The sequence below is a fragment of the Enhydra lutris genome, unplaced genomic scaffold (genome assembly GCF_002288905.1).
Source record: "Enhydra lutris kenyoni isolate GAN:26980312 unplaced genomic scaffold, ASM228890v2 scaffoldscaffold37, whole genome shotgun sequence".
Lineage (NCBI taxonomy): Eukaryota > Metazoa > Chordata > Mammalia > Carnivora > Mustelidae > Enhydra > Enhydra lutris.
The window spans coordinates 7,504,324-7,532,195 of NW_019154121.1; the positions used below are offsets into that span (position 1 = coordinate 7,504,324).

Below are 27,872 nucleotides of genomic sequence, written 5' to 3' on the forward strand. Positions count from 1 at the left end.
CCATTAAAACTAATCTGTGGTAGGGGCACCTGGGTAGCTCATTGGTTAAGCATCTGACTCTTGATTTTGATTCAGGTCATGATCTCAGGGTCATGAGATTGAGTCCCACATCGGGCTCTGTCATCATAAAGATGTATCATGATATACCTCACCATTTTCCAGTGGCTGGACGAGTCCGTCATTTCCAGTTTTTCACTTTATAAATGGCAATGTCATGACAAACATAAATGGAAAAGTGTAGATACTGAAGTTTTTTATATTAAATAAGAAGTTTAAGAGCAGGGATTCTGGGGCGCCTGGGTGGCTCAGTGGGTTAAAGCCTCTGCCTTCGGCTCAGGTCATGATCCCAGGGTCCTGGGATCGAGCCCCGCATCAGGCTCTCTGCTCAGCAGGGAGCCTGCTTCCTCCTCTCTCTCTCTGCCTGCCTCTCTGCCTACTTGTGATCTCTGTCAAATAAATAAATAAAATCTTTAAAAAAAAAAAAAAAAGAGCAGGGATTCTGGAGTCCAGGCCATCCAAATGTTTGAATCTCAGTCCCACCACTTATTTTTCGCAACCCAGGCAAGTTACTTAAGCTTTCTCTGCTTCAGGGCACCTAAGTAGCTCAGTTGCTTAAGCATCTGACTCTTGATTTCAGCTCAAGTCATGATCTCAGGGTCATGAGATCAAGCCCCATGGTGGGCTCCGTGCTGGGTGTGGAGACTGCTTAAGATTCTCTCTCTCACCCTCTCCCTCTGCCCTTCCCCACCTTTCTCTTCTTTTCTAAAAAATAAATAAAAACCTTTATCTGGGGTGCTTAGGTGGCTCAGTGGTTTAAGCCTCTGCCTTCAGCTCAGGTCATGATCTCAGGGTCCTGGGATCGAGCCCCACATCGGGCTCCCTGCTCAGCAGGGAGCCTGCCTCTCTGCCTGCTAGTGATCTCTGTCTGTTAAATAAATAAATAAAATCTTAAAACAAAACAAAACCCTTTCTCTGCTTAAATTTCCTCACTGGAAGTGACGGTATTAATCATAACTCCCCTCATTACGTTATTGTGAGTTAAATGGGGCCTTAGATATAAACCACTTAGAACAATGCCTGGCATTTAGTAAGCCCTCAAAACGTGTTAGCTATTACTCACAGTATTGTTTGAGGAAAGACCTACAACTCGGCTTAAACAAGTGAGGTTACAAACAAATGAGAAAAAAATAATTATTGTTGGAAGACTGGAGGAGACTGGAGAGGGTTACCAATTTACTCCAAAAGTCTATGTTTGGTTTGGCAGAGTCTAGACCATGGATGGCATATTCCAAATCTGCCTTATCCTTTGACCTTGGCTGACAGAACTCTTCAGTTACCACACTGTTCCCACAGAGCCAGATAGAACCTTGAAATCCCTTTCATCACTCCAGCTTCCCTTAGTGTTTCAATCGAGTTGAGATAAGGGAGGGCTTTTTGACGTCCGTGTTCTAGAGCAATGGTTCTCAACCCTGGTACACATTGGAGTCCCCGAGGTAGTGGTGTAGGCAGACTGCCAAGATAGCCCCAGTGATCCCCACCTCCAGTAGGCAAGTCCTCGTGAATCCTCTGTCCCTGAGTGTGGGCTGGACCTAGTGGCCTGCTTCTAATGAACAGAACATGGCAAAAGTAATGAAATGTCATTTCCATGAATCGGTTATAAAAGACGGTGACTTCCATCTTGTTGGCTGATTCTCTCTCGTGCAGACTTTAATGAAGTAAGCTTCCATGTTAGAGAGTCCCGAGTGGCAAAGAACTGAGAGTGACCTCCAGCCAACAGCCAAGAAGGAATAGACTCTCAGTGCAGGGCCTGTAAGGAACTCAGTGAGCCTGGAAACAGATCCTACTACAGCTGGACTTGACAGCAGTCTTCTGAGAGACCCTGGACCAATACCTTGACTACACCTTTGTGGGAAACCTTGAAGCAGAGGATCTAGTTAAGTGTCCCTGAGTACAGAAACTGTGAGTTAATAAATATGTGGGGGTTTTTTATTTTTTTATTTATTTTTTAAGATTTTATTTATTTATTTGACAGCGATCACAAGCAGGCAGAGAGGCAGGCAGAGAGAGAGGGAGGAAGCAGGCTCCCTGCTGAGCGGAGAGCCCAATGCGGGGCTCGATCCCAGGACCCTGAGATCATGACCTGGGCTGAAGACAGAGGCTTTAACCCACTGAGCCACCCGGGCGCCCCTGTGGGTTTTTTTTTTTTAAGATGTTATTTACTTATTTGTGAGAGAGAGAGAGCATGAGCAGGGGGAGAGGCAGAGGGAGAACCAGACTTGAACCCGATGTAGGGCTTGATCCCGGGACTCCGGGATCATGACCTGAACTGAAAGCAGCCCAGCGCAGAGCTATGCTACTACAAGGAGCTCAGCTATTGTTCCCCTCCCTCCAGCCCTTCTCTGGATCCGAGGGCCTCTACCAGACTGCCCACTCAGACAACAGGCTATAAAGAGGGTCTACAAGCTGTAACTCTAAGAATATTCCTAAACAGTTATTCTTTGTAAAGTGTTTTATGGTCCAAACTAGAAAATAGGTGTCCCATCCTTGGGGGGTGGCACCTCCCTGACACTGATCATTTGATATTGATGGGTCCCCTTTGGTTGTTAACAGGTGGCTTACATGCTAACGTGGACACCCTCAGGAGTGGACCCCACTGTCCGGCCAGCCCTCACATGGCCTTCAAAGGGGCTTAGGAGTCTCCTGGGCCACACGTACAAACAAGGGTTCACAGTCGATTTACTGGGAAAATATAGTAACACTGACTTGACCAACTTATCATTTGATAACGTAGAGAAACAGAATAATGGAGTGATGGGGAGAACAGTCTCATAAGCCAAACAGCCTGAGCATAAGTTGAAGCTCTGGCACTTACTAACTCTGTGTCTCAACTTTTCCATCTGTGAAATGGGTAGAATGATACAGCACTTTCTACATGGGATAGATTAATTGATTGAATGACTGAGTGAGTTACTACCTCTGAGAGACTTAGGACAGCCCTGACTTTCCATTGGTAGTAATCGACCTGTATCTTCACAACAACCTTGTGAGATAGTATGGTTAATGCTCCATTTACAGAGGAAGAGGGGTGCTTGGGTTGTGTAGTCTGTTAAGCGTCCCACCCTTGGTTTCAGCTCAGTTTGTAAGATCAAGCCTGATGTTGGGCTCCCTGCTCAGCAGGGCGTCTGCTTAAGAGTCTCTCTGTCCCTCTCTCTCTGCCCCTCCCCTCGTCTCTCTCTCTCTCTCGCAAATAAATTAATAAATCATTTTTTTAAATTGCACAGATGAAGTAACTGAAATTATTGCCCTCAGGAGCTCCTATCATGCGTCCCGCACGGCAGGTACAGTGAACAATAAGAGACTAAGGTCTTTTTTGTTTTAGCTCAGGAGAAGAGGGGAGTCACAAAAACAACTAAATTAAAAAACAAAAACGAGATTTTTTTTTAAGATTTTATTTATTTATTTGACAGACAGAGATCACAAGTAGGCAGAGGCAGGCAGAGAGAGGAAGGGAAGCAGGCTCCCGGCTGAGCAGAGAGCCTGACGCGGGGCTTGATTCCAGGACCCTGAAATCATGACCTGAGCGGAAGGCAGAGGCTTTAACCCACTGAGCCACCCAGGTGCCCCCAAAAACAAGATTTTTAAAGAATCCTTTAAAAAATATAATAAAATAAAATAATAAAAAAAAATAAAATTTAAAACCCCAAGATGATATCAGATAATCATCGTGCAATGAAGACAATAAAACAGGCTGATGTCACTAAGCAAAAATGGAAAATAACCCAAATGTTCATCAGCAGGTGAATGAATACACAAGCTGCAGATTAGCCATGTAGTGGAAGAACAAGAAATGAAACACTGACACATACAACAGTGTAAGGACCTATTTTATATTTTTATATTTTAGCCAGAGGCTTCCATTGAGGTTAAACAATAACCTTGTTGTTTAACCCTTAAACTGTCCCTGCTCCCCTTCCCCCAGGGGACTTACTTAAAAACAAGTCCCGGAAACCAGCCTCAGGTAACAAAGCTCAAATACAAGGGTGGGTCAGGCCAGTTGGAGACATCTGATAAGTGAGGGGATACATACTGTCTCCCTAGTTATCAAGGAGTATGGGCCCCGCCCTTTGGGAGCCTTTTGGGCGCCAATCCTAACCAAGGTGATAGGCTGGGTCAAATGTCTACTATAGGGTAAATTGTAATTCAATTGGTCACCTAGCATCACTGTGCAGCTTTCTCTGTGCGTTACAATCTCATTGGCCACCTGTGCGTGGCCAGGCCCAACCACATGGCCTTTGCTCTATAAAAGTTAGTCTGGAAAGCAGGGAGGGGTCGTCCTCTCTGTAAGGGGCGGCCCCGACCCGTGCGTTTGACGGTCAGTCTGATTCTTGATGCTTGGCGCGAAATAAAGCTTTGCTTGACCTTCACTTTGTATCAGTCTCGCTCCTTTAATCACAGACCCATTATTGGGGCATAACAAACAGCATGGGTGAAACTCAAAACAATGTTGGGTGAAAAAGAAACACTGCACGCTGTATGATTCTACTTACGTAACATTCTAGAGAACGCAAACACATCGGTCTTGACAAACCAGTGGTTGCCTAGGGCTGAGGGCAGAGAGAAGGATGGATGGGCTGCGCAGAGAACTTCTGGAGTGACAGAAATGTTCTGGATCTCGATCGTGGTCATTGTTTCATGGGTGTATCCATATAATGAAACTCATCAAATTGTACACTTTAAACGGATGCCATTTCTTGCACATTAATTAAACCTCAGTCAGGTTGGTTGTAAGACATGGGACCATGACTATGAAGGTCAATAGGACAGGGCTCCTGGAAGCCTCTCAAAGAGAATGTTTGTGCTGAGATGAGAAGGATGTTCAGGTTGTAAGAAATCAACGAGATCAAGCCTAAGGGCACAGGCTTATGTTCAATCCCAGGCGAGCCACGGGCTGGGAGTGGTTGGCCCCTGAGGCAAGAAGGAGTTTCAGTGTCTAAGAGAATTTCAAAATAAGAATAAGACCCACCTAAAAGTTTTTATTATTCCCAGGCCCTGGTAATTCTAAACAACATCAGTGAGAAAATGCTCTTCTGTGAAGACTGCTCCTATGCTGGTGTTTTCCACAATGGTCCACAGGATCAGAAAATTCTGTGTGGCATGCAGTTCACGGTAATTTTTTGTTGAATACAGTGGTAAATTGTGATTGTAAGAATATAACTCTTAAACTTTGATCAGACCTATGTTACTCTGCCAGGACTCCTTCACCGTGCCCTGACTTTGTGACTTTTTTCATTGACTTTTATTGAAATTGGGCTGGGCCAGCTCAGTGCCTGCCTTGTAGGTGGGAAACCCAGCCCATCCAGGCACGGGAAGGTAACGTCAGACCCTGTGGGCCAGCTAGCTCACAAACACTGGCTAGTTCAGGAAAACCATTTTGTCTTTCTCACTTTTAAGTTTGTTTTGTTATGTTGGACTGAAGACCATATTCTGAGATTAAGCACATGGCATCTGCCCCAGGCCATGAACTCAATGCCTCACATCTCATTTTTACCAATGAAGAAACTGAGACCCAGTGATACAAAATCATTTCTGGAATGGAACAGCTAAGACCAGGATTCAAGTTAGACTTTTTGCCATCTGTTGGGTCCTCAATGTTGGGTCCCCCAATAATGGGTTCCGTGATTAAAGGAGCGAGACTGATACAAAGCGAAGGTCAAGCAAAGCTTTATTTAGCGCCAAGCATCAAGAATCAAACCGACCGGGACGCCTGGGTGGCTCAGTGAGTTGGGCCGCTGCTTTCGGCTCAGGTCATGATCCTGGGGTCCTGGGATCGAGTCCCACATCGGGCTCCTTGCTCGGCGGGGAGCCTGCCTCTCTCTCCACCTCTGCCTGCCTCTCTGCCTGCTTGTGTGCTTTCTCTCTCTCTTTCTGACAAATAAATAAATAAATAAAATCTTAAAAAGAAAAGAAAAAAAAGAATCAAACCTACCGTCAAACAGACCCCCACTGATAGGATGTCTCCACCTGGCCTGACCCACCCTTGTATTTGGGCTTTGTTACCTGGGACTGGTTTCCCGGACTTGTTTTTAAGTAAGTTCCCCTGGGGGGGTGGGGCAGAGTCAATTTAAGTTTTACAACAAAATGGCAGTTCAGCCGGGGTGGGGACCGCTCTGGCTGAATAGGCCCTTACACATCCACCACACTGCCCCCGCTGCATATTTACTGAATACCTTTAATATGCCCAGCCCTGCATAGGATCGTCCATAGAAGATCTAGAAGAAATGGTCTCTGCCCTTTAGAAGTATCATCTTTGAGCCCAAGACTAAAAAGCAAGAATGCCTCAGGGAAATTTATTCCATTACTGAGTACCCATTACACACCTATTATGAGCTGGACATTGTGATAACGGACCCAGGGTTTTCCGTGGAATCATCCCCCTTCCCACCTGTGTCTTACTGACCTTCACAGCAGCACCAGTAAGTGGTAATAGCAGAATCCCATCTTATAGCTAGGGAGACTGCTGTAAAGACATGTTAAATTATGGGGCGCCTGGGTGGGTCAGTCGTTAACCGTCTGCCTTCCGCTCAGGTCAGGATCCCAGGGTCCAGTGAACCAGCCGCGTCAAGCCCTACATTGAGCTCCTGCTCCAGAGGGAATCTGCTTCTTACTCTCTCAGTCAGAGTCTCTCTCTCTCTCTATCTCTCGGGCGCACGTGCGTCCTATCTCTCAAATGAATAAATATTTTAAAACCTTAAAAAAAAATGTTAAATCGCTTGCCTAAGGTCACACAGCTTAGAGTAGAAGCACTGGGCTTTTCCTGGGTCTGTCTGACTCCAGAGCCACAGTTCCCACTGTGTCCCCGGCCTCTCTATTCTCCTGCCATCAGGACAAAAGAGAATACGCCCACCCTTAATGGGACTACTGGCTAATATGGGAGAAGGCTTGCCTGCGTCAGTCACCACAGCTTCTGATCACAGAGGCTGCTCACTCAGACTGCATGGAGCAGGCAGTGTGGACCAAACCAGTTCGGTGTAAGAGCCTTACTTAGTACACTATGAAGCACCATAAAAATGCAGCTCCAAGGAACCAACTTTAACACAGTTTCTATAGGTCTTCCGTGCAGTAACATTCCATCCCCTTCCATCTCAGCCACCCATCTCGCACCATAACAACGTCCATGCACAATACACAACAAACATATTTTCTTTCTTTTTTAAAAAGATTTATTTATTTATTTGAGATAGAGAGACTCAGAGGGAGAGGGAGGGAGGATCCCAAGCAGACTCCACAGTGTGAGTGGAGTCCAACCCAGGACTCGATCTCACGACCCCCAGATCATGACCGAAACGAGACCAAAAGAAGTCAGATGCTTAACTGACTGGGCCACCCAGCTGTCCCAATAAGAAGCCTATTTTCAAGAAAGAAGCAAGAAGTTAACAGATCATCTGAAAGCAATGATCAGTTTTCCAGAACAAAACACCAGAATATGTGGTTTGACAAATTCATATGTCCTTACAGGAACAATGGAATAACATATTTAAAATCACAGCATATTTAAAGTTTAAAAATCTCAAAAATGAGAACTCTATGGGGACCTACGGCTGTTATAAAGCTTGGACGATATAAACACACATCATTTATTTCTCTTAGAAGTAAAAAATGGCTCCAAAGTTTTTGAGAAAATAAGCACTGGTGGGTGTTGATTTTTTTTTTCTTTCCCAGAGTGGTTGGTTGGTGAAAAGAGTCACCAAATACCGACAAGTGCCAGTGGCATATACTGTGGCAGAGAAGGAGCCAATGTATCAGGTTAGGTGTGAATTATATCCTTCTGACAAAAACAAGCACCCTCAGTATTGAATATATGGACCCCTTCAAGTCTTAGTCCCAATCTACTTTTCTAGTCTTCCCCACTCCTCCCTCTCTGCCTCAACCAGACTGCGGCCATGCCTGGGGTCAAGCATGCACTTACTTGATATTGGTGAGGGCGCCTGAGGGGCTCAGCGGGTTAAGCGGTTAAGCATCTGCTTTCAGTTCAGGTCAGGATCCCAGGTCCTGTGATCGAGCTCCATGTGGGGCTCCCTGCTCAGCAAGGAGCCTACTTGGCCCTCCTCCACCTCATTTGTGCTGTAAATAAATAAATAAGATCTGTAAGTAAATAAATAAAACTTTCAAAACAAACCAAAAAATAGGTATTTGTTGAAAAAAAGAAAGAAAGAAAGAAAGAAAGAAGAGAGGGGAAAGGAAATGGTCAATGTAATCAAGTCTTAAATGGACTTGTGCTATGTCCCTCTTCTAGGCAATCCTACTCTAAAGAAAAGATCTGCAATCTAAGATTTAAGTGTCATTGAACATGACCAGAAAAAGCTTCTAACTAATGCAGAGCAGTGGTTTTCCGCCCTGGCTGGTATCAGAATCCCTCAGAGAGCTTTTGAAATATAATAATACCGGGCCCCACCCCCAGAGCATCTGATTCCATTGAACTGGAGGGACACCCTGGTCCTGGTGCTTTACTCCCAGTGTGTGGACAGGATTGCCCATCTCTGGCCCAGGCCAGTCCCCTCAGAGTTCCAGAGAGTTGATGTCACATCTCCATGGCCAGACTCAGCGTCACTGGGTCACTCTAGCCTTTATCAGCGCTCAATCTCATGAAATTCTTCCTTTTCTCTTACCTTTCTCAGACTTCAGTTCTTCTCGTTTAACAAATAGTTATTAAGCACCTGCCATGTGCCAGGTGTCATGTGTACTCCAGTGAGCAGAACAGTCCATTTCCTCTCACCTTGACCTCAGCAGGAAGAGCCCTCAAGCCTGGATACCTTTCCCGACTGGGACCAGTCGGTCTCCACTAGTGAATTTCTCAGGACTAGGAGCCCTGCATTAGTCATCTTTGGAGCTGCAGAGCCTAGCACATTGCCTGGTATGAAGGCAGATTTGATCCAAGTTGGATGAATGATTCCTAAATCCTCACACATGGAATAAAGAAAACAGAAAAGGGTCAAGAAGATTATTTTCATTCGCCTGGACTTTCTCAATTCTACATCATAGAAATCTAGTTTACATTCTCCCAAAGAGGTTATTTACTTGCTTATAAGAGGTAAAGGCAAGTGTACAGAATCTCGGAGCTCAAATCATGTCATTAGGGCTCAATCTCTCTGGCCGCTCCCAGCTGCCTCAGCCTGTGTCATCTTGGCGTCTTTCCTAATTCAGGGCCTCTCCACGAGACAGGCAAGATGGTCCTCCAGGAGTCCCAGGTCTGTAACCTCTGATTTTAGCAATCCAGGCACGGACTCCGAGGGCCCCAGGTGCACATTCCTGAACCAAACACTCTCTGGCTGAAACATTCCCCCAGTACTCTCTGAGTATCTATCATGTGCCAGGCCCTGTGCAAACAAGCAGGCAGGTTGTCAGCGAACAATTGTATAGATGGAGGGATGGAGGGATGGAGGGAAGGTTGGTTGATGGATGGGTGAATGGTTGATGGATGGGTGAATGGTTGATAGATGGGTGGATGGTTGATAGATGGGTGGATGGGTGGATGGGTAGATGATGGGTGGTGGATGGATGTCACTAGTATCGGAGCCTGAGGCTCCCTTGTTGTCCCCTGTTCTCACCCCTCCACCCCAGGCTATCCCTTCATTTTCCTAAAAGCCTCCTAGACCATGAAGCCATTATAATGATGGTCTCTCTTGGTCCTCAGGCAACAGCTGGTACTTTCCCTCCCGCCCGCCATCCAGCATCCAGCATCCAGCATCCAGCATCCAGCTGAATCTGGAATCAATACCAGTGAACTGGGTGTGAACGGAAGGAGACTGGCTCATTATTTGCCATTGTTTATTTCTGAGTGTGTGCATTCTCACCGCTTCCCATTCTGTCTCTCCTCTTTCCTTCCCACTTCTTCCCACTGGCTCAGCCACAATACAACCAGCTCATCTGCATTTGGCCCTGGAGGACCTGCGGACTCAGGGCAGGAAGACAGAGGCGGCGGACGCGAGCGGCACGGCGGCGGTGACAGCGCACAGCCGGGCCGCGCCGCTGGACGCCCATGCCCGGCCCGAGCCGCCCAGGGATTGCTCATGAGGCCTCTGGCGATCGGGAGTAGGAAGAACCGCGGCGTATCCCTGGGGCTCCTGGCCCTCTTCCTGGCCGCAGCCCAGTGTCTGCAAAGTAAGCGCGGGGCGGCAGGGAGGCTCGGGGCGCAGCGGGGGCCGGCGGGGGTGGCGCTGGGGGCGGAGAAGTGGCTGCGGGGCGCAGCGGGGAGCGGCGGAGCTCGGCTGGGTTCCGGGAGGGGGGCGGTGCGGACGGACGGGGGCGGTGGAGCAGCCGCTGGGCTCGGGGCGCAGCGGGGGACGGCGGGGTGGCGCGGGGAGTCGCGGCGGATCTCGGGAGGGGGGTTGGCAGCCGGGAGGCTGGGGGCGCAGCGGAGGCCCGCGGGGCGGCGCGGGGGACAGCGGAGCTGGGGGGGCCGGCAGGGGGCGACCCGGAGGCTCCCAGCGCAGCGTGGCGGGGGTGCGGGGGCGGTGCGGAGCTGCCGGCTGGTCCCTCGGGTCGCGGCCCCCCGGCCACAGGCCCTAGCCCACCTCGGGGGCCCCGGGTGTTAGGGGACGTGCTGCTTCCCCCGGGGCTGGGCGCGTCCTCTAGAGTACCGACCGCAGGCGGAGGGACCCGGCCAAGTGGAGGCTCTCCCGGCCCGGCACCCAGGGCCACCCAGGGCCACCCAGGGCCCATCCGGCCCTGCCCGTCAAGGCGTTATCAGAGCCGGAAGCCGACGGGGAGATAACCGGCTCCCGGCCGGGTGGCCGTCGCCTCTGCAGTATTTTCTATTTCTTTTTCCTGGAATAACCAGACTTGCAGCTGAGGTGTCCCCGACCTCAAGGGCACGGGGCCCCGCCCCCTACGGTGAGGATCCCTCGCCCTCCCGCAAGGTTCCCCGGTTCCCAGGACATTCTGTAGGCCTCTCCCCTTACGCAGAGGAACCCACAGCCGACCCTCTTGAAGAAAGGGGGTCTGGGGGGGTTGGGTTTGGTGTTCCGGCCTGAACTCAGGCCGAAGGTGGTCCTCGCTACTGCGCACAGAGTGGCGGGCGTTGGGTGGCTCGGCCCTAGAATCTCCCTAGTTTGATGAGCCTTAATGTAACTCACAGCGGCACAAACTCCGCCGACACAAACCACAGATCCTAACACAGCTTTCTTTCTCATCTAAACATTAACATCATTGTCATTCCCGTGTTACAGATGAGTCCGCTGAGATTCAGGGTAAGGACTGCCGGGCCACGGGAGGTGGGAGCACGGACAGTAAGAGCTGGCACTAAGCACGTGTGCGTTCACCATCCCTGGGACTCGACAAGATTTTTATCCCCGAATCCACAAGGCAACCCTCTAAGTGCTACACGATCCCTGTTTCACGAGTAAGGAAACTGAGGCACGCGGAGGTTGTTGCTTGCGCAAAGTCCAAACCGGGGCAGTCTAGTACTGGACCCTTACTGTGCTCTGACCAGAGCCCCGCTTGGGAGACTCGCAGATTTCAGAAACCTAGAAGGGCTGGGATAGGACCCGGACCTCTGGCTGCCTACTGAGCTAGAAATAACCTTGTTAGTCGTTCAGGTCGGTGGGTGTGTTCGGCGTCGTAGTGGCCTTTCCATTGTTTCTCAACCCTCCAAACCTCTTCCAGCCGCCATTCTTACCCAACACCTACAGATGCTGCGGACACTCGGGGACCAGCCTTTTGCTGAGCTTTCACTCATGGCACCGTGTGCCTGGAGGAGGCAGGCCTCCGTGGGGAAACTAGTTCACAGCCATGCCCTCAGGTGGGCCAAGGAGTGCGGAATGCAGGAACCTAGTGTTCAGAAACCTAGTGTTTACACATTTTCTTTTCAGTTCTATCTGCATTGACAAGCAGTGATCTTGCTCTTTCCTCTTGACTGCTACCCCTACGTCATCACAGAAATATTCTAGTTTGGGGGCGCCTGGGTGGCTCAGTGGTTCAAGCCTCTGCCTTCCGCTCAGGTCATGATCTCAGGGTCCTGGGATCGAGTCCCGCATCGGGCTCTCTGCTCAGCAGGGAGCCTGCCTCCTCCTCCTCTCTCTCTCTGCCTGCCTCTTTGCCTACTTGTGATCTGTCAAATAAATTAAAAAAAAATCTTTAAAAAAAAAAAAAGAAATATTCTAGTTTGTACTTCACCAACCCTGTCCGGATGGACATTGAAATTTTCCGCGTTTAGCCCTCACGCAGGTGAAAGCAGCCCCCTCCAGCAGAATGGCAGGTTCATTGCTAGTGAGAGGAGCGTCAGGACAGGGAAGGCTGGGGCCACCTCCAGGATGACAGGGTAGCCCCAGGCCAAACACTTCCTTTCCACAGGGATAGTGCTCAGAAAAATGCTTGGAGGAGTAAATGAAGGATTGAGGGAGGGGTAAGGACTTTCAGATTCTTCAGAAAGTCATCCAGATTTCTCCATTTCTGATCTCCACGGGAGATCTGAGGAACTCCGTGCTGGTTTGGGAGGAGGCCCCAGTCAGGAGACGCCCCCTTTCTCCATTATCACCAGGACCTGAGGATGCCTCTATATTTCATTCCCTGTAAGACTTTTCCCTTTAACATTTGTGTATTTGTCTGAGAATAATTGGCATACAATGTTATAGTACCTTAAGGTGTACGCCATATTGATCTGATAATTCTATACATTACTCAGTGCTAATCACAGTAAGTGTAGTCATCATCTGTCACCAACAACATTATTTAAAAATGATTGACTGGGAACTCCTGGGGGGCTCCTTCGAATAAGCGTCCAACTCTTGATTTCCGCTCAGGTCATAATCTCAGGGTCATGAGATTGAGCTGCTTGGATTGCTTCCATATCTTTGCTGTTGTAAATGATGCTGCAGTAAACATAAGGGTACATATATCTTTTCAAATTAGTATCTTTGTTTTCTTTGGGTAAATATCCAGCAGTGGAATTACTGGGTCATGTGATATTTCTATTTTTAATTTTTTTGAGGAACCGCCATATTGTTTTCCACAGTGGCTACACCAATTCACATTCCCACCAATGGTGCATGAGGGTTCCCTTTTCTCCACATTCTCACCAGCACTTGTTATTTCTTGTCTTTCCGATACTAGACATTCTGACTTGTGCAAAGTGGTATCTCATGTGGTTTTGATTTGCAGTTCCCTAATGATGAGTGATGGGGAGCATCTTTCCATGTGTCTGTTGGCCATCTGAATGTCTTCTTTGGAAAAGTGGCTATTCAGATCTGTTCAGATCTGAACACATTTCAGGCTCTTTGGTTTTTTTGGTGTTGAATTGTGTAAGTTCTTTATATATTTTGAATATTAACTCCTTATTGGTTATATCATTTGCAAATATCTTCAATAGGTTGCCTTTTTGTTTTGATGGTTTCCTTTGCTGTGCAAAAGCTTTTTATTTTGGTGTAGTCCTCCACCTTTGTTTTTTGCTTTTGTTTCTATTGTCTGAGGAGACATATCTAGAAAAATGTTGTTAAGGCTAATGTCCAGGAGATTAGTACCTCTGTTTTCTCTTCTTTTTTAAAAAGATTTTATTTATTCATTTGTCAGAGAGAGAGAGGGATCACAAGAAAGGGGAGCAGCAGGCAGAGGGAGAAGCAAGGATCCCAACCTGGGACTCCATCCCAGGGCTCTGAGATCAGGACCTGAGCCGAAAGCAGATGCTTAATCGACTAAGTTACCCAGGTGTCCCCAGCCTCTATTTTCTTTGGTTTTATGGTTTCAGGTTTCACAAGTACATCTTTAATCCATTTCAGTTAATTTTTGTGTATGATTAAACAGGTGGTCCAGTTTTATTCTTTTGTGTATAGCTGTCCAGTTTTCCCAACACCATTTATTGAAAAGACTGTCTTCTTTCCATTGTACATTCTTGCCTCGTTTATTTTAAGTTAATTGACCATATAATCATGTATTTCTTTCTGGTCTCTGTGTTCTGTTCTACTGATCTATGTTTCTGTTTCTGTGCTAGTACCTTACTGTTTTGTAGTATATCTTGAAATCCGGGATTGTGATACCTTCCACTTTGTTCTCTCGAGTGGCTATTTGGGGTCTTTGTGGTTCCATACAAATTTTAGGAGCAGTTATTCTAGTTCCGTGAAAAATGCTCTTGGCATTTTGATAGGGATTGCATTGAATCTGTAGATTGCTTTGGGTAATACGGACATTCTAATGCTATGAATTCTTCCCATGATGGTATATCTTTCCATTTGTTTGTGTAGTTCTCAATTTTTTTCATCAATGTCTCATAGTTTTCAGGGTATAGGTCTTTCAGCTCCTTGGTTAAATTTATTCGTAGGTATTTTGTTCTTGTTGGTGCTGCTACAAATGGAACTGTTTTCATAGTTTCTCTTTCTGCTACTTCATTATTACTGTATAGAAATGCAACAGATTTTTGTATATTAATTTGTATTCTGCAACTTTACTGAGTTCACTTATCAGTTCAAATAGTTTTTTGGTGGAGTCTTTAGGAGTTTCTATATATAATATTATGTCATCTGCGAAGAGTGACCATTTTACTTCTTCCTTACCAGTATGGATCCCTTTAATTCTTTGTCTTGTCTGCTTGCTGTAGCTAGGATTTACAGTACGTTGAATCAGAGCAGTGAGAGTAGACATCCTTGTCTTGTTCTTGATCTTAGAGGAAACACTTTCAGTTTTTCACCATTGAGCATGATGTAAGCTGTGGATTTTATGAATGGTCTTTATTATGTTGAGGTATGTTCCCTCTAACCCCACTTTGTTGTGGTTTTCATCATGAACAGATATCACACTTTGTCTAGTGCCTTTTCTGCATCTGTTGAGATAATCATGTGATTTTTATCCTTCCTCTTGTTAATATGATGTATCACCTTGAATGACTTGCAGATATTAAACTGCTCTTGCATCCTTGGCTTAATCCCACTTGATTGTGGTGACTGACTTTTTTACCATAGGGTCGAATTCTTTTTTTTTTTTTTTTTTTAGATTTTATTTATTTATTTGACAGAGCAAGAGCACACAGGCAGGGGGAGCAGTAGAAGGAAAGGAATAAGCAGGCTCCCCACCGAGCAGGGAGCCAGACACAGGACTCCATCCCAGGTCCCCAGGACCATGACCTGAGCCAAACGAAGGCAGATGCTTAACCATCTGAGCCACCCAGGTGCCCCTGTATAGTTGAATTCTGTTTGCTAATATTTTGTTGAGGATTTTTGCATCTATGCTCATCAGAGATACTGGCCTGTAGTTCTCTCTCTCTCTCTCTCTCTCTCTCTCTCTCTCTCCCCCTCTCTCTTTTTTCTCTTTGGTAGTGTCTTTGTCTGATTTTGGTATCAGGATAATATCTCATGACCTCATAGAATGAATTTAGAAGTTTTCCTTCCTCTTCTATTTTTGGAAGAATTTGAAAAGAATAGGCATTAAGTCTTCTTTAAATGTATCATAGAATTCACCTGTGAAGCCATCTGGTCCTGGACATTTGTTTATTGGGAGTTTTTCGATTATGGGTTTCATTTGATTACTAGTAATTGGTCAGTTCAGGTTTTCCATTTCTTCTTGATTCAGTTTTGGAAGCATGTATGTTTCTAGGACTGTATCCATTTCTTCTAGGCTGTGCAGTTTGGCGGCATGTACATTTCCATCATACTCTGTTTAATTCTCTGCATTTCAGTGTTGTTGGTTGTTTCTCCCCCTCCTTCATTTCTGATTTGATTAATAGAGTCCTCTCTCTTTTTTTCTTGATGAGTCTGGTTGATCAATTTTATCTTTTCAAAGAACCAGCTCTTGGTTTCATTAATTTTTTTTCTACTATTATTTCAGTCTTCTTCATTTATTTCTGCTGTAATCTTTATTATTTTCCTTCTTTCCACCAGCTTTGGGCTTGTTCTTCTTTTTCTGACTCCTTTATGTGTATGGTTAGATTGTTTACTTGAGATTTTTCTTGTTTCTTGAGGTAGACCTGTTGCCATAAACTTCCCTCTTGGAACCGCTTTTCTCTGTCCCAAAGATTTTGGACAGTGGTATTTTCATTTGCATTTGTCTCCGTGGATTTTTTTTTTCCCCATTCCTTTTTTATTTCTTCTTTGAGTTCTTTAGTGGCATGTTGTTCAGCCTCCAGGCATTTGTGTTTTTCCAGTGTTTTTCTTGTAATTGATTCCTAGTTTCATATGGTTGTGGAAAAGATGCTTGATATAACTTCAGTCTTCTCAAATTTACTGAGACTTGTTTTGTGGCATACTATGTGATCTGTCCTGGAGAATGTTCCATGTGCCCTTGAAAGAATATGCAGTCTGTTGTTTTGGGGATGGAATGTTCTGTACATATTTGTTAGTCTATCCGGTCTAATGTGTTGTTCAAAGCCACTATTTCCTAGTTGATTTTCTGTCTGGATGCTCTGTCCATTGATGTATGTGGTGTGTTAAAGTCCCCTACTATCCCTGTATTATGTTAATGTCTTCCTTTGTGTCTCTTAATAGTTGCTTTATGTATTTGGGAACTCTATGTTGGGTGCATTGATATTTACAATTGTTCTATCCTCTTGTTGGATTGATAGCTTTAGCATTGTGTAGTGTCCTTTTATCTCTTGCTACAGTCTTCATTTTAAAGTTTATTAATGTCTGATAGAAGTATTGCTATCCTAGCTCCCCCACCCCCCGCTCCATTTGAATGGTTTTTGGTTTTGTTTTTTTTGTTTTGTTTTGTTTTTTAGAAAGAGATTGTGTGAGCCAGCATGGTGGAGGGAAATCTTTTGTATGACTTTGTAACTGATTAATCTACTGCTTTGCCATATGTTTGCTTTTACTCATGAAATTTTTTCCCTTTCACAATTTTTTTACTTCTAGCGATGGCCTTTTCTTTCCACTCAAAGAATTCCCTTTAATATTTCTTGTAAGATTGGTTTAGTGGTGATGAACTCCTTTAACTTTTCTTTTTCTAGGAAACTCTCTCCTTCTATTCTGAATGATTACTTTGCCAGGTAGGGTATTTTTGGTTGTAAGTTTTTCCCTTTTAGCACTTTGAACATATCATGCCACTCTCTGGCCTGCAAAATTTCTGCTGAGAAATCAGCTGATAGCTATATGGAGTTACCCTTGTAAGTAACTGTTTTCTTTTTTCTTGCTGCTTTTTTTTTTTAACTTTTGTTCCTCCTTATTTTATTTTATTTTTTTATAATTTTATTTATTTTTTTATAAACATATAATGTATTATTAGACCCAGGGGTACAGGTCTGTGAATCGCCAGGTTTACACACTTCACAGCACTCACCATAGCACATACCCTCCCCAATGTCCATAACCCCACCACCCTCTCCTTACCCCCTTCCCCTAGCCCCTCTCAGTTTGTTTTGTGACATTAAGAGTCTCACGGTTTGTCTCCCTCCTGATCCCATCTTGTTTCATTTATTCTTTTCCTACCCCGCAAGCCCCCCACATTGCATCTCCACTTCCTCATATCAGGAGGATCATATGATAGTTGTCTTTCTCTGATTGACTTATTTCGCTAAGCATAATACCCTCTAGTTCCATCCACATGGTCACAAATGGCAAGATTTCATTTCTTTTGATGGCTGCATAGTATTCCATTTATATATATACCACATCTTCTTTATCCATTCATCTGTTGATGGACATCTAGGTTCTTTCCATAGTTTGGCTATTGTGGACATTGCTGCTATAAACTTTCTGGTGTTTCTTGCTGCTTTTAAAGTTAAAAGTTCAATTACTTTTTTGTCATTTTAAGATTTTATTTATTTACTTCAGAAAGAGAGAGAGCATGTGTGTATGTGAGTGGGGGGAGGCACAGAAGGAGAGGAGGAGGGAAAGAATCCTAAGCAGACTCCACAGAGTGCAGAGCCCTACATAGGACTTGGTTCCACAATCCTGGGACCATGACCTGAGCCAAAACCAAATGTTGGACGCTCAACTGACTGAACCATCTAGGCACCCCTACTTTGGGTCATTTTAATTATTAGTGTCTCAGTGTAAACCTCTGGGAATTAGTCTTATTAGGGGCTCTCTTTGCTTCCTGGATCAGGATGTCTGTGTCCTTCCCCAGATTAGCTGTTACTTCTTCAAATAAGTCTTTTGCCCTCTTGTCCCTCTCTTCTCCTTCTGGGATCCCTATAATGCAAATGTTATTACACTTGATGATTTCACAGAGTTCCCTAAACCTGTTCTCATTTATTATTATTTTTCTTCTTTTTTGCTGTTTAGCTTGGTTGCTTTTCATTGCCGTGTCTGCTGTAGGACTTTCTTTTTTATTTATTTATTTTTTTAAGATTTTATTTATTTAGTTGACCGAGAGAGTGAGACAGCACAAGCAGGGGGAGCAGCAGGCAGAGAGAGAGGCAGACTCCGCTGGGCCAGGATCCTGAAATCATGACCTGAGCCAAAGGCAGACGCTTAACTGACTGATTCATTCAGGCGTCCCCGCTGCAGGACTTTTTAAAAAATGTATTTTAAATTGTCTAAAGTCAGTATGCATCAGTATCTAGTCAATAGCTTTGCTATAATCTCTGTTGGCCTGGACTGAAGTCAGGCCTTTCCTGAGAGGATGTGTGTTGCTTCTGTCCATAGCCAGAGGCAGCTTATCTGGGGAGTAGGAAGGACTTCTTGTAGGAGGTGAGGCTGAGTCTTGAAATAGGACAATATACAATATTGTCCTTGTATTGTATACAATACAGTATACAATAGGGCAAGATGGAAAAGAGAATTCTAGGTATACAGCAGGCACTCAAAAAATAGGTATACTGTTCCTTCTGGGGCCTGACGGGGTCTAGACATGCTAAACAACAACAACAACAACAAAAAAAAAAAACAGAAGAGGAAGTGGGCTTCTGCCTTAGCAAGCATCTACCAGGATCTTGGCAGAAACCCCGCTCCACAATCCTGGCGATACTAATACTCCCTGGTCCAGTGCATTCAGAACCCTGGTCTGCCCGCAACTGCGTTTTCCCTGGAAAATGGGCTTGTGGCAGGAATGTATTTATTTATCAAGAAAAAATGAGGGTAGGAGAGAGGCTAGACTGGCAAGTTCAGAGTTGGAAAATAATTTTCTCCTGTCACTGGTTTGCTGGGCGGGGGATGCATCAGTCAGCCCTGTGGGCGTAGGGGAATGACACAGTGGACCGTAAGGGGAGCACAGGACGTTCCTCCTTCACATGTGGTGCAGGAAGCATGTTGGCCTTTCCCTGTGCTGAGGTGCACCCTGGCGGAGCTCAGGCCTGTGCCATGCTGACCCCACAGGAGGCATCCCCGGGAATCCCTAGTCGGCAGAAGAGGAAGAGTCTGGGTCCCAGTCCCAGTGCTGGCTGTAAACCCTGGATGCAGACAAGTCACCTTCCTCCTCCGAGTGCACATGGCAAGGAGGGTGGGCTGGCTTGGTGCTTCTCCACCAGGGTTGCACATTAGAAGCATCTGGGGAGCTTGTGAGAAGTAAGGACGCTCACAACCTACTCTATAGAGTGAAGTGGGTGTCTCCAAGGGCAGGACCCCATACTGCTTTGTTTTGATTTTAAGTTCCTTGGGTGAGTCTAATGCGTGACAAGGCTGTGCCCCTGGACTAGGCTATTTCTGGGTCCCTTCCCTTAGTCTTGTCCTAGGGAAAGAGCCTGTTACGAAGTGTGCGTAGTTTCTTCCACCTTCTGTTCTCAGGAGGCCCACCATTGTGGAGCTGAGTCTCACTGACATCTTTTTTTCTTTCAAGATTTATTGATTTACTTTTTAGAGAGAGAGAGAGCATGAGCAGGAGGGGAAAGGGAGGAGGAGTGAGAATCTTGAGCCGACTCTGCACTGAGCATGGAGCCTGATGGGACTTGATCTCATGACCCTGAGATCATGACCTGAGCAGACATCCAGAGTCTGTCAGTTAAGGGACTGCACCACCCAGGCACCTGTCACTTATGTCTTATTCATGGTTTTTATCCTGACAAACCTATAGATATTTCCCACTTGGCTTAGGGTAGGAGACAAGGCTGCTTTGCTGGGGAGTTATGTTTGCTCAGTAAACAGTTCCTGAAGGGTGCCTGGATGGCTCAGTCAGTTAAGCGTCTGCCATTGGCTCTGGTCATGATCCCAGGGTCCTGGGATGGAGCCCCATAGCAGGTTCCTTGCTCGGCGGGAAGCCTGCTTCTCTTGTAAGGGCCTATTTAGCCAGAGCAGCCCCACCTAGGTTGAACAGCCATTTTGTTGTTTATGCAGTAAAACTTAAACTGACCCTGCCCCCCTAGGGGAACTTACTTAAAAGCAAGTTGTGGAAACCAGTCCCAGGTAACAAAGCCCAAATACAAGGGTGGGTCCTGTCAGGTAGCGATAACAGCCCGAATGCAGGGATGAGTCGGGTCGGGTGGAGACTGTCTCCCTAGCTACCAAGGAGTGTGCACCCCCGCCTTTTGGGCGCCAATTCTCACCAAGGTGATAGGCTAGTTCAAATGTCTACTATGGGGTGAATTGTAATTCAATTGGTCACTTATGTGTGACTTAGCATGACTGTGCAGCTTTCTCTGTGTGTTGCAATCTCATTCGCCACCTGTGTGTGGCCAGGCCCAACCACATGGCCTTTGCTCTATAAAAGTTAGTCTGTGAGGCAGGGAGGGGTCTCGCTCTCTGTAAGAGGTGTGGACCTGGCCGGTCGATTTGATTCTCGATGCTTGGTGCGAAATAAAGCTTTGCTTGACCTTCACTTTGTATCAGTCTCGCTCCTTTAATCACGGACCCATTATTGGGGGACCCAACATTAGGAACCCAGCAGTCTCTCTCCCAGTCCCTTTGTTTGTGTTCCCTCTTCCTCGCTGTGTCTCTCTCTGTCAAATGAATAAATAAAATCTTTAAAAAAAAAAAAATAGTTCCTGAGTACCTACTGTGTGAGATGCCCTGTGCCCACAGCCAAGGATATTCGGCTGTAGGGGATGACATGGCCCAGGGGCAAAGTCAGATTCCAGATTGATGATTCGATGTTAGAGGCCCTGGAGGCACAGAGAAAGAGATTTACTTCCATTGGTTGGCGTTGGGAAGAGTTCTAGAAGTTGAACAGTAAACCTGGGAGGCCGAGTAGGAGGTTGCCAAGGAAGGAGAAAGTTCTGAGCAACGGGAAATCACAACCACAGACAAACCTTTGCCATCTCTTCTCGCTTTGTGCCAGTAGCAGGGGGATTGTTCTTTAGTTAAACTTGGTTAAATTTAATTAAATTTCTTCTTATTTCATCTTATAAGTTCCTTAGCAGGTAAAAGAATGGAGCTTGGGAAGACTTTGGATCTTAGGTGGAAGGTGCTGGAGTAGTTCCTCTGATAGACCCTTATCCTGGTGCTAGAGACTCAGGAGGGAGGTGTGGGTCCCTTGGCACCAAGCATGACTAGGGGACCTACGTGAGGCTCCCCTGATGATTTCCCCTTCTGCACCTGTATCAGATAGATCCCTGCCTCAGGCTCCCCGGGGGAATGGATCGAAGACCCGCTCTTTCTTGTTGCCATCAATCACACCTACCATGCCCAGGATTTCAGGGGTTGTGGAACCAGAGCTTACTCCTCCAGGTCAAGGGGACTGTGACAGCCCCAGCCTGAACGAGCTGTCCACCCATCCTATCACACCCTGGGAGTGCTCACCTGCTCCTTCCAGCAGGGAGATGGGCGTCATTCCTCTAATGTGAATGCACAGCAGGCTGGGAACTGTGCCTCTGGAGCGCCGGTTGCGGGGGGGCTCAAGGGAGCACACACCTGAGACAGGCAGGAGCGGTCTCCCCACTGAGAAAGAGGAGACAGAGTCCCAGAGTGGGCCATCGTCTGGTGAACTGGAATTGGGTGGTGCAGAGTCTTGAGATGGGGATGGAAAAGTGAGTTGAGAGCAGAGCCAGGAGAGACACGGCCAGGTGTGTGGTCTGGAAAGATCACTTAGAATAGCCTCCAGCAGACTGAAGAGCAGAAAAGCCAGTCTGTCCTGAGTTTTTCTGATTGTTAGTCACAGTCACAAGACAACACCATGTGTGGCCGTGTATTGAGCTCATGCTTTGCGGTAAGTACTGCAGAGGCGACTTTCTGTTCACCCGCGTCATCCTGCAAACAGGTGCAATTCGCGCCCATTTTACAAGTAAAAACTGAGGCTCAGGGTGGTTGAAGAACTCGCCTAGAGATATTCATTCCATTAGGTGCTCACGAAAAGCCCACAGGGCCAGGCACTGACCTGGGCCCCCAACAGCGAACAAGGCAGACCCACCCCTGGGTTCAGAGCTCACAGCTGATCTAGAAGGATAAGCCATTCATCAAGAGGAATTACAAGGGACTGGGGTAAGTGTGTTGCTAGGAACAGATGTTATGGGAACACAAGGCTGGGAACCTAACCCGGTGTTGAGAGATTAGGGAAGGTTTCCTGGAAGAAGTGATGTTTAAACTAAAATCTTCAGGATGAAGAGGAATTGGCCCTTTAGTCTCTCTGAAGGAGCAACTTCATACCCTAACCGCAGTACCCCATCAGGAGTGTGCCTGAATCCTGTGATTGCTCTGTACCCCTCTGCCAGGGGCCTTTAGTCATCCTAGAAATTCCCAAAGAACTGTTGGGATGTCACCGCATCTTGTCTCTTCCTTAGTCCTCTGTGCCACACACATTACCTGCAGAGGTGCCTGAGAACCCCACTTTCCAGTTCCCCAGGCTGGGCACTGGTCCAGGCCCGACCATGAGTCATACAGCCCGTGGCTATTGAGAAGAGTTCAGCGTCCCAGCAAGGGCGGCTCTTGCTTGTGGTAGGAAGATTCCAGGAAGAACTCCACCAGGAGGAGTTTCAGGTCATCCAGCCTCTTAGCATACTTCCACAAGGAAATCACAGATTTACAAATGCCCATTCCAGTCTATACCTGCTATGTGATTTGGGGCTGGAAGAACCAGGCTCCTCCACCAACATGCCAGCTCCCGGTCTCAAATATACGGCTTCAATCTCTGGTCCAATTCCAGCTTCTGCTTACACACCCCTGGGGATGGGGAGCTCACTACCTCAGTGAGCAGCTCCATGGCTCTTCAAAGAATTTTCATTAATTTTAGCTGCTATTTATTGAGCGATCACCAAGTGTTAGAAACTGTGCTAAGCTCCCCACCTGTATTGTCTCACTGACCCTCATTCTGCTGCAGAAGGTGAGCACAGCACTATTACAATATATTTATTTCATAAGTACAGTAACAGAGGGTGACAGAAACTAAGGAATTTACCCCCTGGTCAGGCTGTTACTGGCAGACCTAAATTTTGACCCCAGAGTCCATGAATGCATCCATTATGCCCACACAGCCTCAATTCTGTTTATCAGAACCTGCCTCCATTCAATCTTTACCAGCCGATTGTCATTCTGGCAATGACCCGTCTTCCTTCTCCAGGATGAGAAGTTTGACAACAGAGGCAGGTCCCCTGCGTGGCTTAAGTGGTGTAAGCGGGGTTCAGAAGGAGAGGAGGGGCTGGGCTACGGGGATATTGGGAGCATCCTCAGTGCCCCCTGTGCCCAAAGGGCTTGCAGAATCATAACTGCCAGAGTTCTAACCGCGTGGTCCTGGGACCAGCAGCAGTGTCACCTAGAAACTTGTTAGAAATGCCAACTCTGAGGCCTCACCCCTAACCTACTGAAGGAGAAATGGGAGGGGCCCAGCCACTTCATTTTCGCAAGCCCTTTAGGGACTCTGATGCCCTCACATGTCGAGTACAACCACATTATAGCTCTGGAGGATGCGGAGGGCAGTGGAATTCCTCCCTAACCCCAAAGCATTGCTAGAAATTATAAAGTTTGAGGGATGCCAGAAAAATTCTTTCCCCCCTCATAGCTCACTGCAAGGGCTGATGCAGGTGCCTCAAACGTTCCGCTCGCACCTGGCAGCCGGTCTTTGCTTTGACTTGAGGCTTTGTCAGTGCCTCCTGTGAAGGCCTGGGAGCTCCGGCTGCTAACCCCTTAGCGTGGATTCACTCAGTCGTTACCAGTCTTGGCTGCACAGTGGAGACTTTTAAGAACCACAGGGGCCTCGAATCCTTCTCCCATACCGCCCCCAAAGATTCTGAATTCAGTAGTCTGGGGTAAGAATTTTTTTTTTTTTTTAAGATTTTCTTTACTTATTTGAGAGAGGTCACACAAAGAAGGGGAGCTGCGGGCAAAGGTTGAGGGAGAAGCGGGCTCCCTGCTGAGCAGGGAGCCTGACCCAGGGCTCCATCCCAGGACCCTGAGATCATGACCTGAGCCAGACACAGATGCTTAACCTACTGAGCCACCCAGGCGACCCCGGGATGGGATACTCAGAAGCTTCCCCCAGGTGATCTAATGTTCAGTTGAGGATGTCAGGGTTCCATCAGGACCCTCAGCTGTGGTGGAATGAGTAGATGAGATTCGGTGGCCGATCTTGGTGCAGTCTGCTGCGGCCAGGAGCCCGGCGGAAAGGCCCTCTCTGGGGGCGAGTTGGGGGGGCTCTGAGAGTGCCTGCAGCACCTCAAGGACCAAATTAACAATGGCCTTCCATACAGAGTGAGTGACCCAAGCTGGTGCCCTATAAATGTTACTCCCTTCACTTCCCTGGCCACGTGCTTGTAGAATGAAAGGAGAGTGGACTGAATTCGCCAGGCTTGGAATCCGGGCTTTGTCTGGGTGAGAAATCAGGGAAGGGAGGGCCTTCTGTGACCTTTGGAATTGTTCCTGGGTGTCAAGTTCTCACACCCACATGGTTTGGGGTTTGTTTGTTTTTAATTGGATCATTGACAACTGAATGGTGATGGTCCCTAATTATAAATGAGGAACTGGCGGGTCAGAGAGGGAAAGGGCTGTGCAGAGCGACGGCACCCAGCTCTCTTGGTTACGTGGCATGTGAGGGCTCTGGGCTCCCCCAGCCCACACCCTGCCCTCCTCTGCCACCCTCTGCTCCCAACGGCAGCTGTGCTCTTCCCAGCATCTGAGGAAAAGCCAGAGCTACCGTCTTAGAAAGTCGGAGACGCTTCCACGGTGTGGACCGAGAAGGAGCCAGGAGGGGACGCCAGGATACCTGGTGAGTCTGGAGGCCCAGAAAGCACAAGTGTGTTTCAAGCAGGAGAGGTGGGCTGCAGTGCCCAGCTAAGCATGAAGAGGAATTTGGAGGTCTAAAGAGATTGGAGGGAACTGGTCAGAGTAATCACGGAAGAGGGAGTCAGTTTACATGAAAAAAGCCATTGTGAGATTGGCAGTAGGGAGGGCCATCTTGAATGTGATATTCTGAACGTTCTGGAAACTGGGCTTTGTTGTGGGAGTGTCTGCTGTGGAACGGTCTCCCACGGTGTTGACTGCTCAGGTTTGAGCAGAGAGGAAGTAGAGCGTTGTTAACCCAGGTCTGTGCAGATATGAAAACACAGAGGACAATGGTGTCTAAGGAACTAGCCAGAGTGCTTGGAACACCACGGGCTTTGGAAGCCAGGCTGACTGCGGAGGGGAGTGAGGATTATGAATTGGGAGAGTGGCAGGAGTCGGAGGGGAAGGATTGATGAGGCCAGTGGGAGCAGTTGACCAGTAAACAGAAATGAGAGAGGGCTGTGGTCAGAGTGGCTGTTTCCTCTGGAGGCTGAGGAGAGTGTTCTGGTAGGCAAGGATGCTGGATGGGGCATCCAGGGGGCTGTTGGAGGTACTTACAAAGATGCCATACCCCCACCCCAGTAGAGTTGCTAACATGTGTGAAAACTGAAGAAGAAAGGTTGGGGTGGGGGCGTCTGGGTGGCTTAGTCTGTTAAGTGGCTGCCTTTGGGGCTCAAGTCATGATCTCAGGGTCCTGGGATCAAGCCCCATGTCAGTGGGCAAGGAGTGTGCTTCTCCCTTTTCCTTTCCCTCTGTGATCTCTCTCCTCCCTAAAAAAAAAAAAAAAAAAAAAAAAAAAAGGACTGGGGGACTTCTCATGTTAAAAAGAGGAGAGGGTAGAGTCACTTCAAGAGAACAGGATTTTGTTTTGCAAGGTGGTGAGCAGTAATCCTCTAAACCAGTGCTGTCCAATAGAAATAGAATGCAAGCCCATTTAACAAGTAGAAAGAAACAAGTGTAATTTAATGATATGTTTTTAGCCCAGTGTACCCAAGATACTATTTCAAAATGTAGTCAATGTAAAAAAAAAAAAAAATTGCATTCTGTTTGACGTACTAAGTACGGTCTCTGAAATCCAGTGTGCATTTTACACTTGAAGTACATCTCAGGGCGCCTGGGTGGCTCAGTTGGTTAAGCTACTGCTTTCAGCTCCGGTCATGATCCTGGAGTTCCAGGATTGAGTCCTGCATCAGGCTCCCTGCTCAGCAGAGGGTCTGCTTCTCCCTCTGACCTTCCCCTTCTCATGTGCTCTCTCATTCGCTCTCTCAAAAAAACAAAACAAACCGGAAATACACATCTCCGTGTGCACTAGCAAATTCCAGCTGTGCGGTAACATGTGGATGGAGGCACCTGGGTGGCTGAGTCCGTTAAACTTCTGCCTTCAGCTCAGGTCATGATCTCAGGGTCCTGGGATCAAGTCCTGCATCGGGCTCTCTGCTGGGCAGGGACCTGCTTCTCCTTTCCCTGTGCTGCTCCCCCTGCTTGTGCACACACACACTCTCTCTCTCAAATAAATAAAATCTTAAAAAACAAAAACAAAAAAAAACATGTGGCTAACAGCTTCCATTCTGGCAAGCCCAGGTAAGGGGGACTTTGCTTCCAGTGACTTGGGTCTTGCAAATCTCCACCGGCACTGAATCTTGTGCTATTTGGGGAAACCTAAAAGATGGATAAATCTCCACCTCTAAACTCGGTATTTTATTTTATTAGAGGCAGCTGTGGGGCACTGAAAGCGCCTTGGGTTCCAGCCTGAGCTCTGATTTTCTACTTGGCAAGACCTTGGCCTCTGTGTTATGCCTCCGGGCCCCGTGTCCTCGTCCTGAAGTAATGATCAAATAAGTGAAGTAAAAAGCGTAGTTTTTTTTTTTTCTTTTTATTGTATTACGTTAGTCACCATAAAATATGTTAGTTTTTGATGCAGTGTTCCAAGATTCATTGTTTCTGCACCACACCCAGTGCTCCATGCAGTATGTGCCCTCCTTAATACCCTACCACCAGGCTCACCCATCCCCCAACTCCCCTCCCCTCTTAAGAGGAAAAAAAAAAAGGCAAAAAAAAAAAAGCAAAAGGCATAGTTCTTTTTTTTTTTAAAGATTTTATTTATTTATTTGACAGAGATCACAAGCAGGCAGAGAGGCAGGCAGAGAGAGAGGAAGGGAAGCAGGCTCCCTGCTGAGCAGAGAGCCTGATGCGGGAATCGATCCCAGGACCCTGAGATCATGACCTGAGCCGAAGGCAGCGGCCCAACCCACTGAGCCACCCAGGCACCCAAAAGCGTAGTTCTTGAACTCAAGTCTCTGGCCGGCCTCCCAGAGGGAGACAGAGCTTGTTAAGCACTTTGCTAATTGTGCACAGGTGAATGACTAACGCTTTCAAGTGCAAAACACCTGCGGCTCAGACCCAGTCTTGGCGTGCATTTTACTTAATTTTAGGATTGCGCCTTTTTTTTTTTAATTTTATTTACTTATTTGAGGGAGAATTAGAGCATGAGAGAGGAGAAGGTCAGAGGGAAAAGCAGACTCCCCAAGGAGCTGGGAGCCCGATGCGGGACTCGATCCTGAAGTCCGGGATCATGACCTGAGCTGAAGGCAGTTGCTCAACCAACTGAGCCACCCAGGCGCCCAGAGCCTTTTTTTTTTTTTTTTTTTTAAAAGTCATTCCCAAACTTGCTAAAATGGTCCCAACTGTTCAGAAGGATATAAAGTGAAATGTAACGCTTTTTTCCCCCCACACATCCCATCCTTCCACGAAGACCACCACAGCCCTTGTGTTTAGGGAATTGTCCTGGAGATTTTCTGTGCATATACAGATGAGCGTGCGTGTGTGTGTACATAC

The 27,872-nt window shown here is 47.0% G+C and overlaps 1 protein-coding gene across 1 annotated transcript in view; it reads left to right on the forward strand.

Annotated features, from left to right (window-relative positions):
* The first annotated feature begins 10,067 nt into the window (after positions 1-10,067).
* LOC111154541 (V-set and transmembrane domain containing 5) overlaps positions 10,068-27,872 on the forward strand; it is a 40,321-nt gene continuing 22,516 nt past the window's right edge. Inside the window, exon 1 of the mRNA XM_022514206.1 lies at positions 10,068-10,158. Coding sequence (XP_022369914.1) covers positions 10,068-10,158 — 91 coding nt within the window. The remainder of the gene's footprint in view (positions 10,159-27,872) is intronic.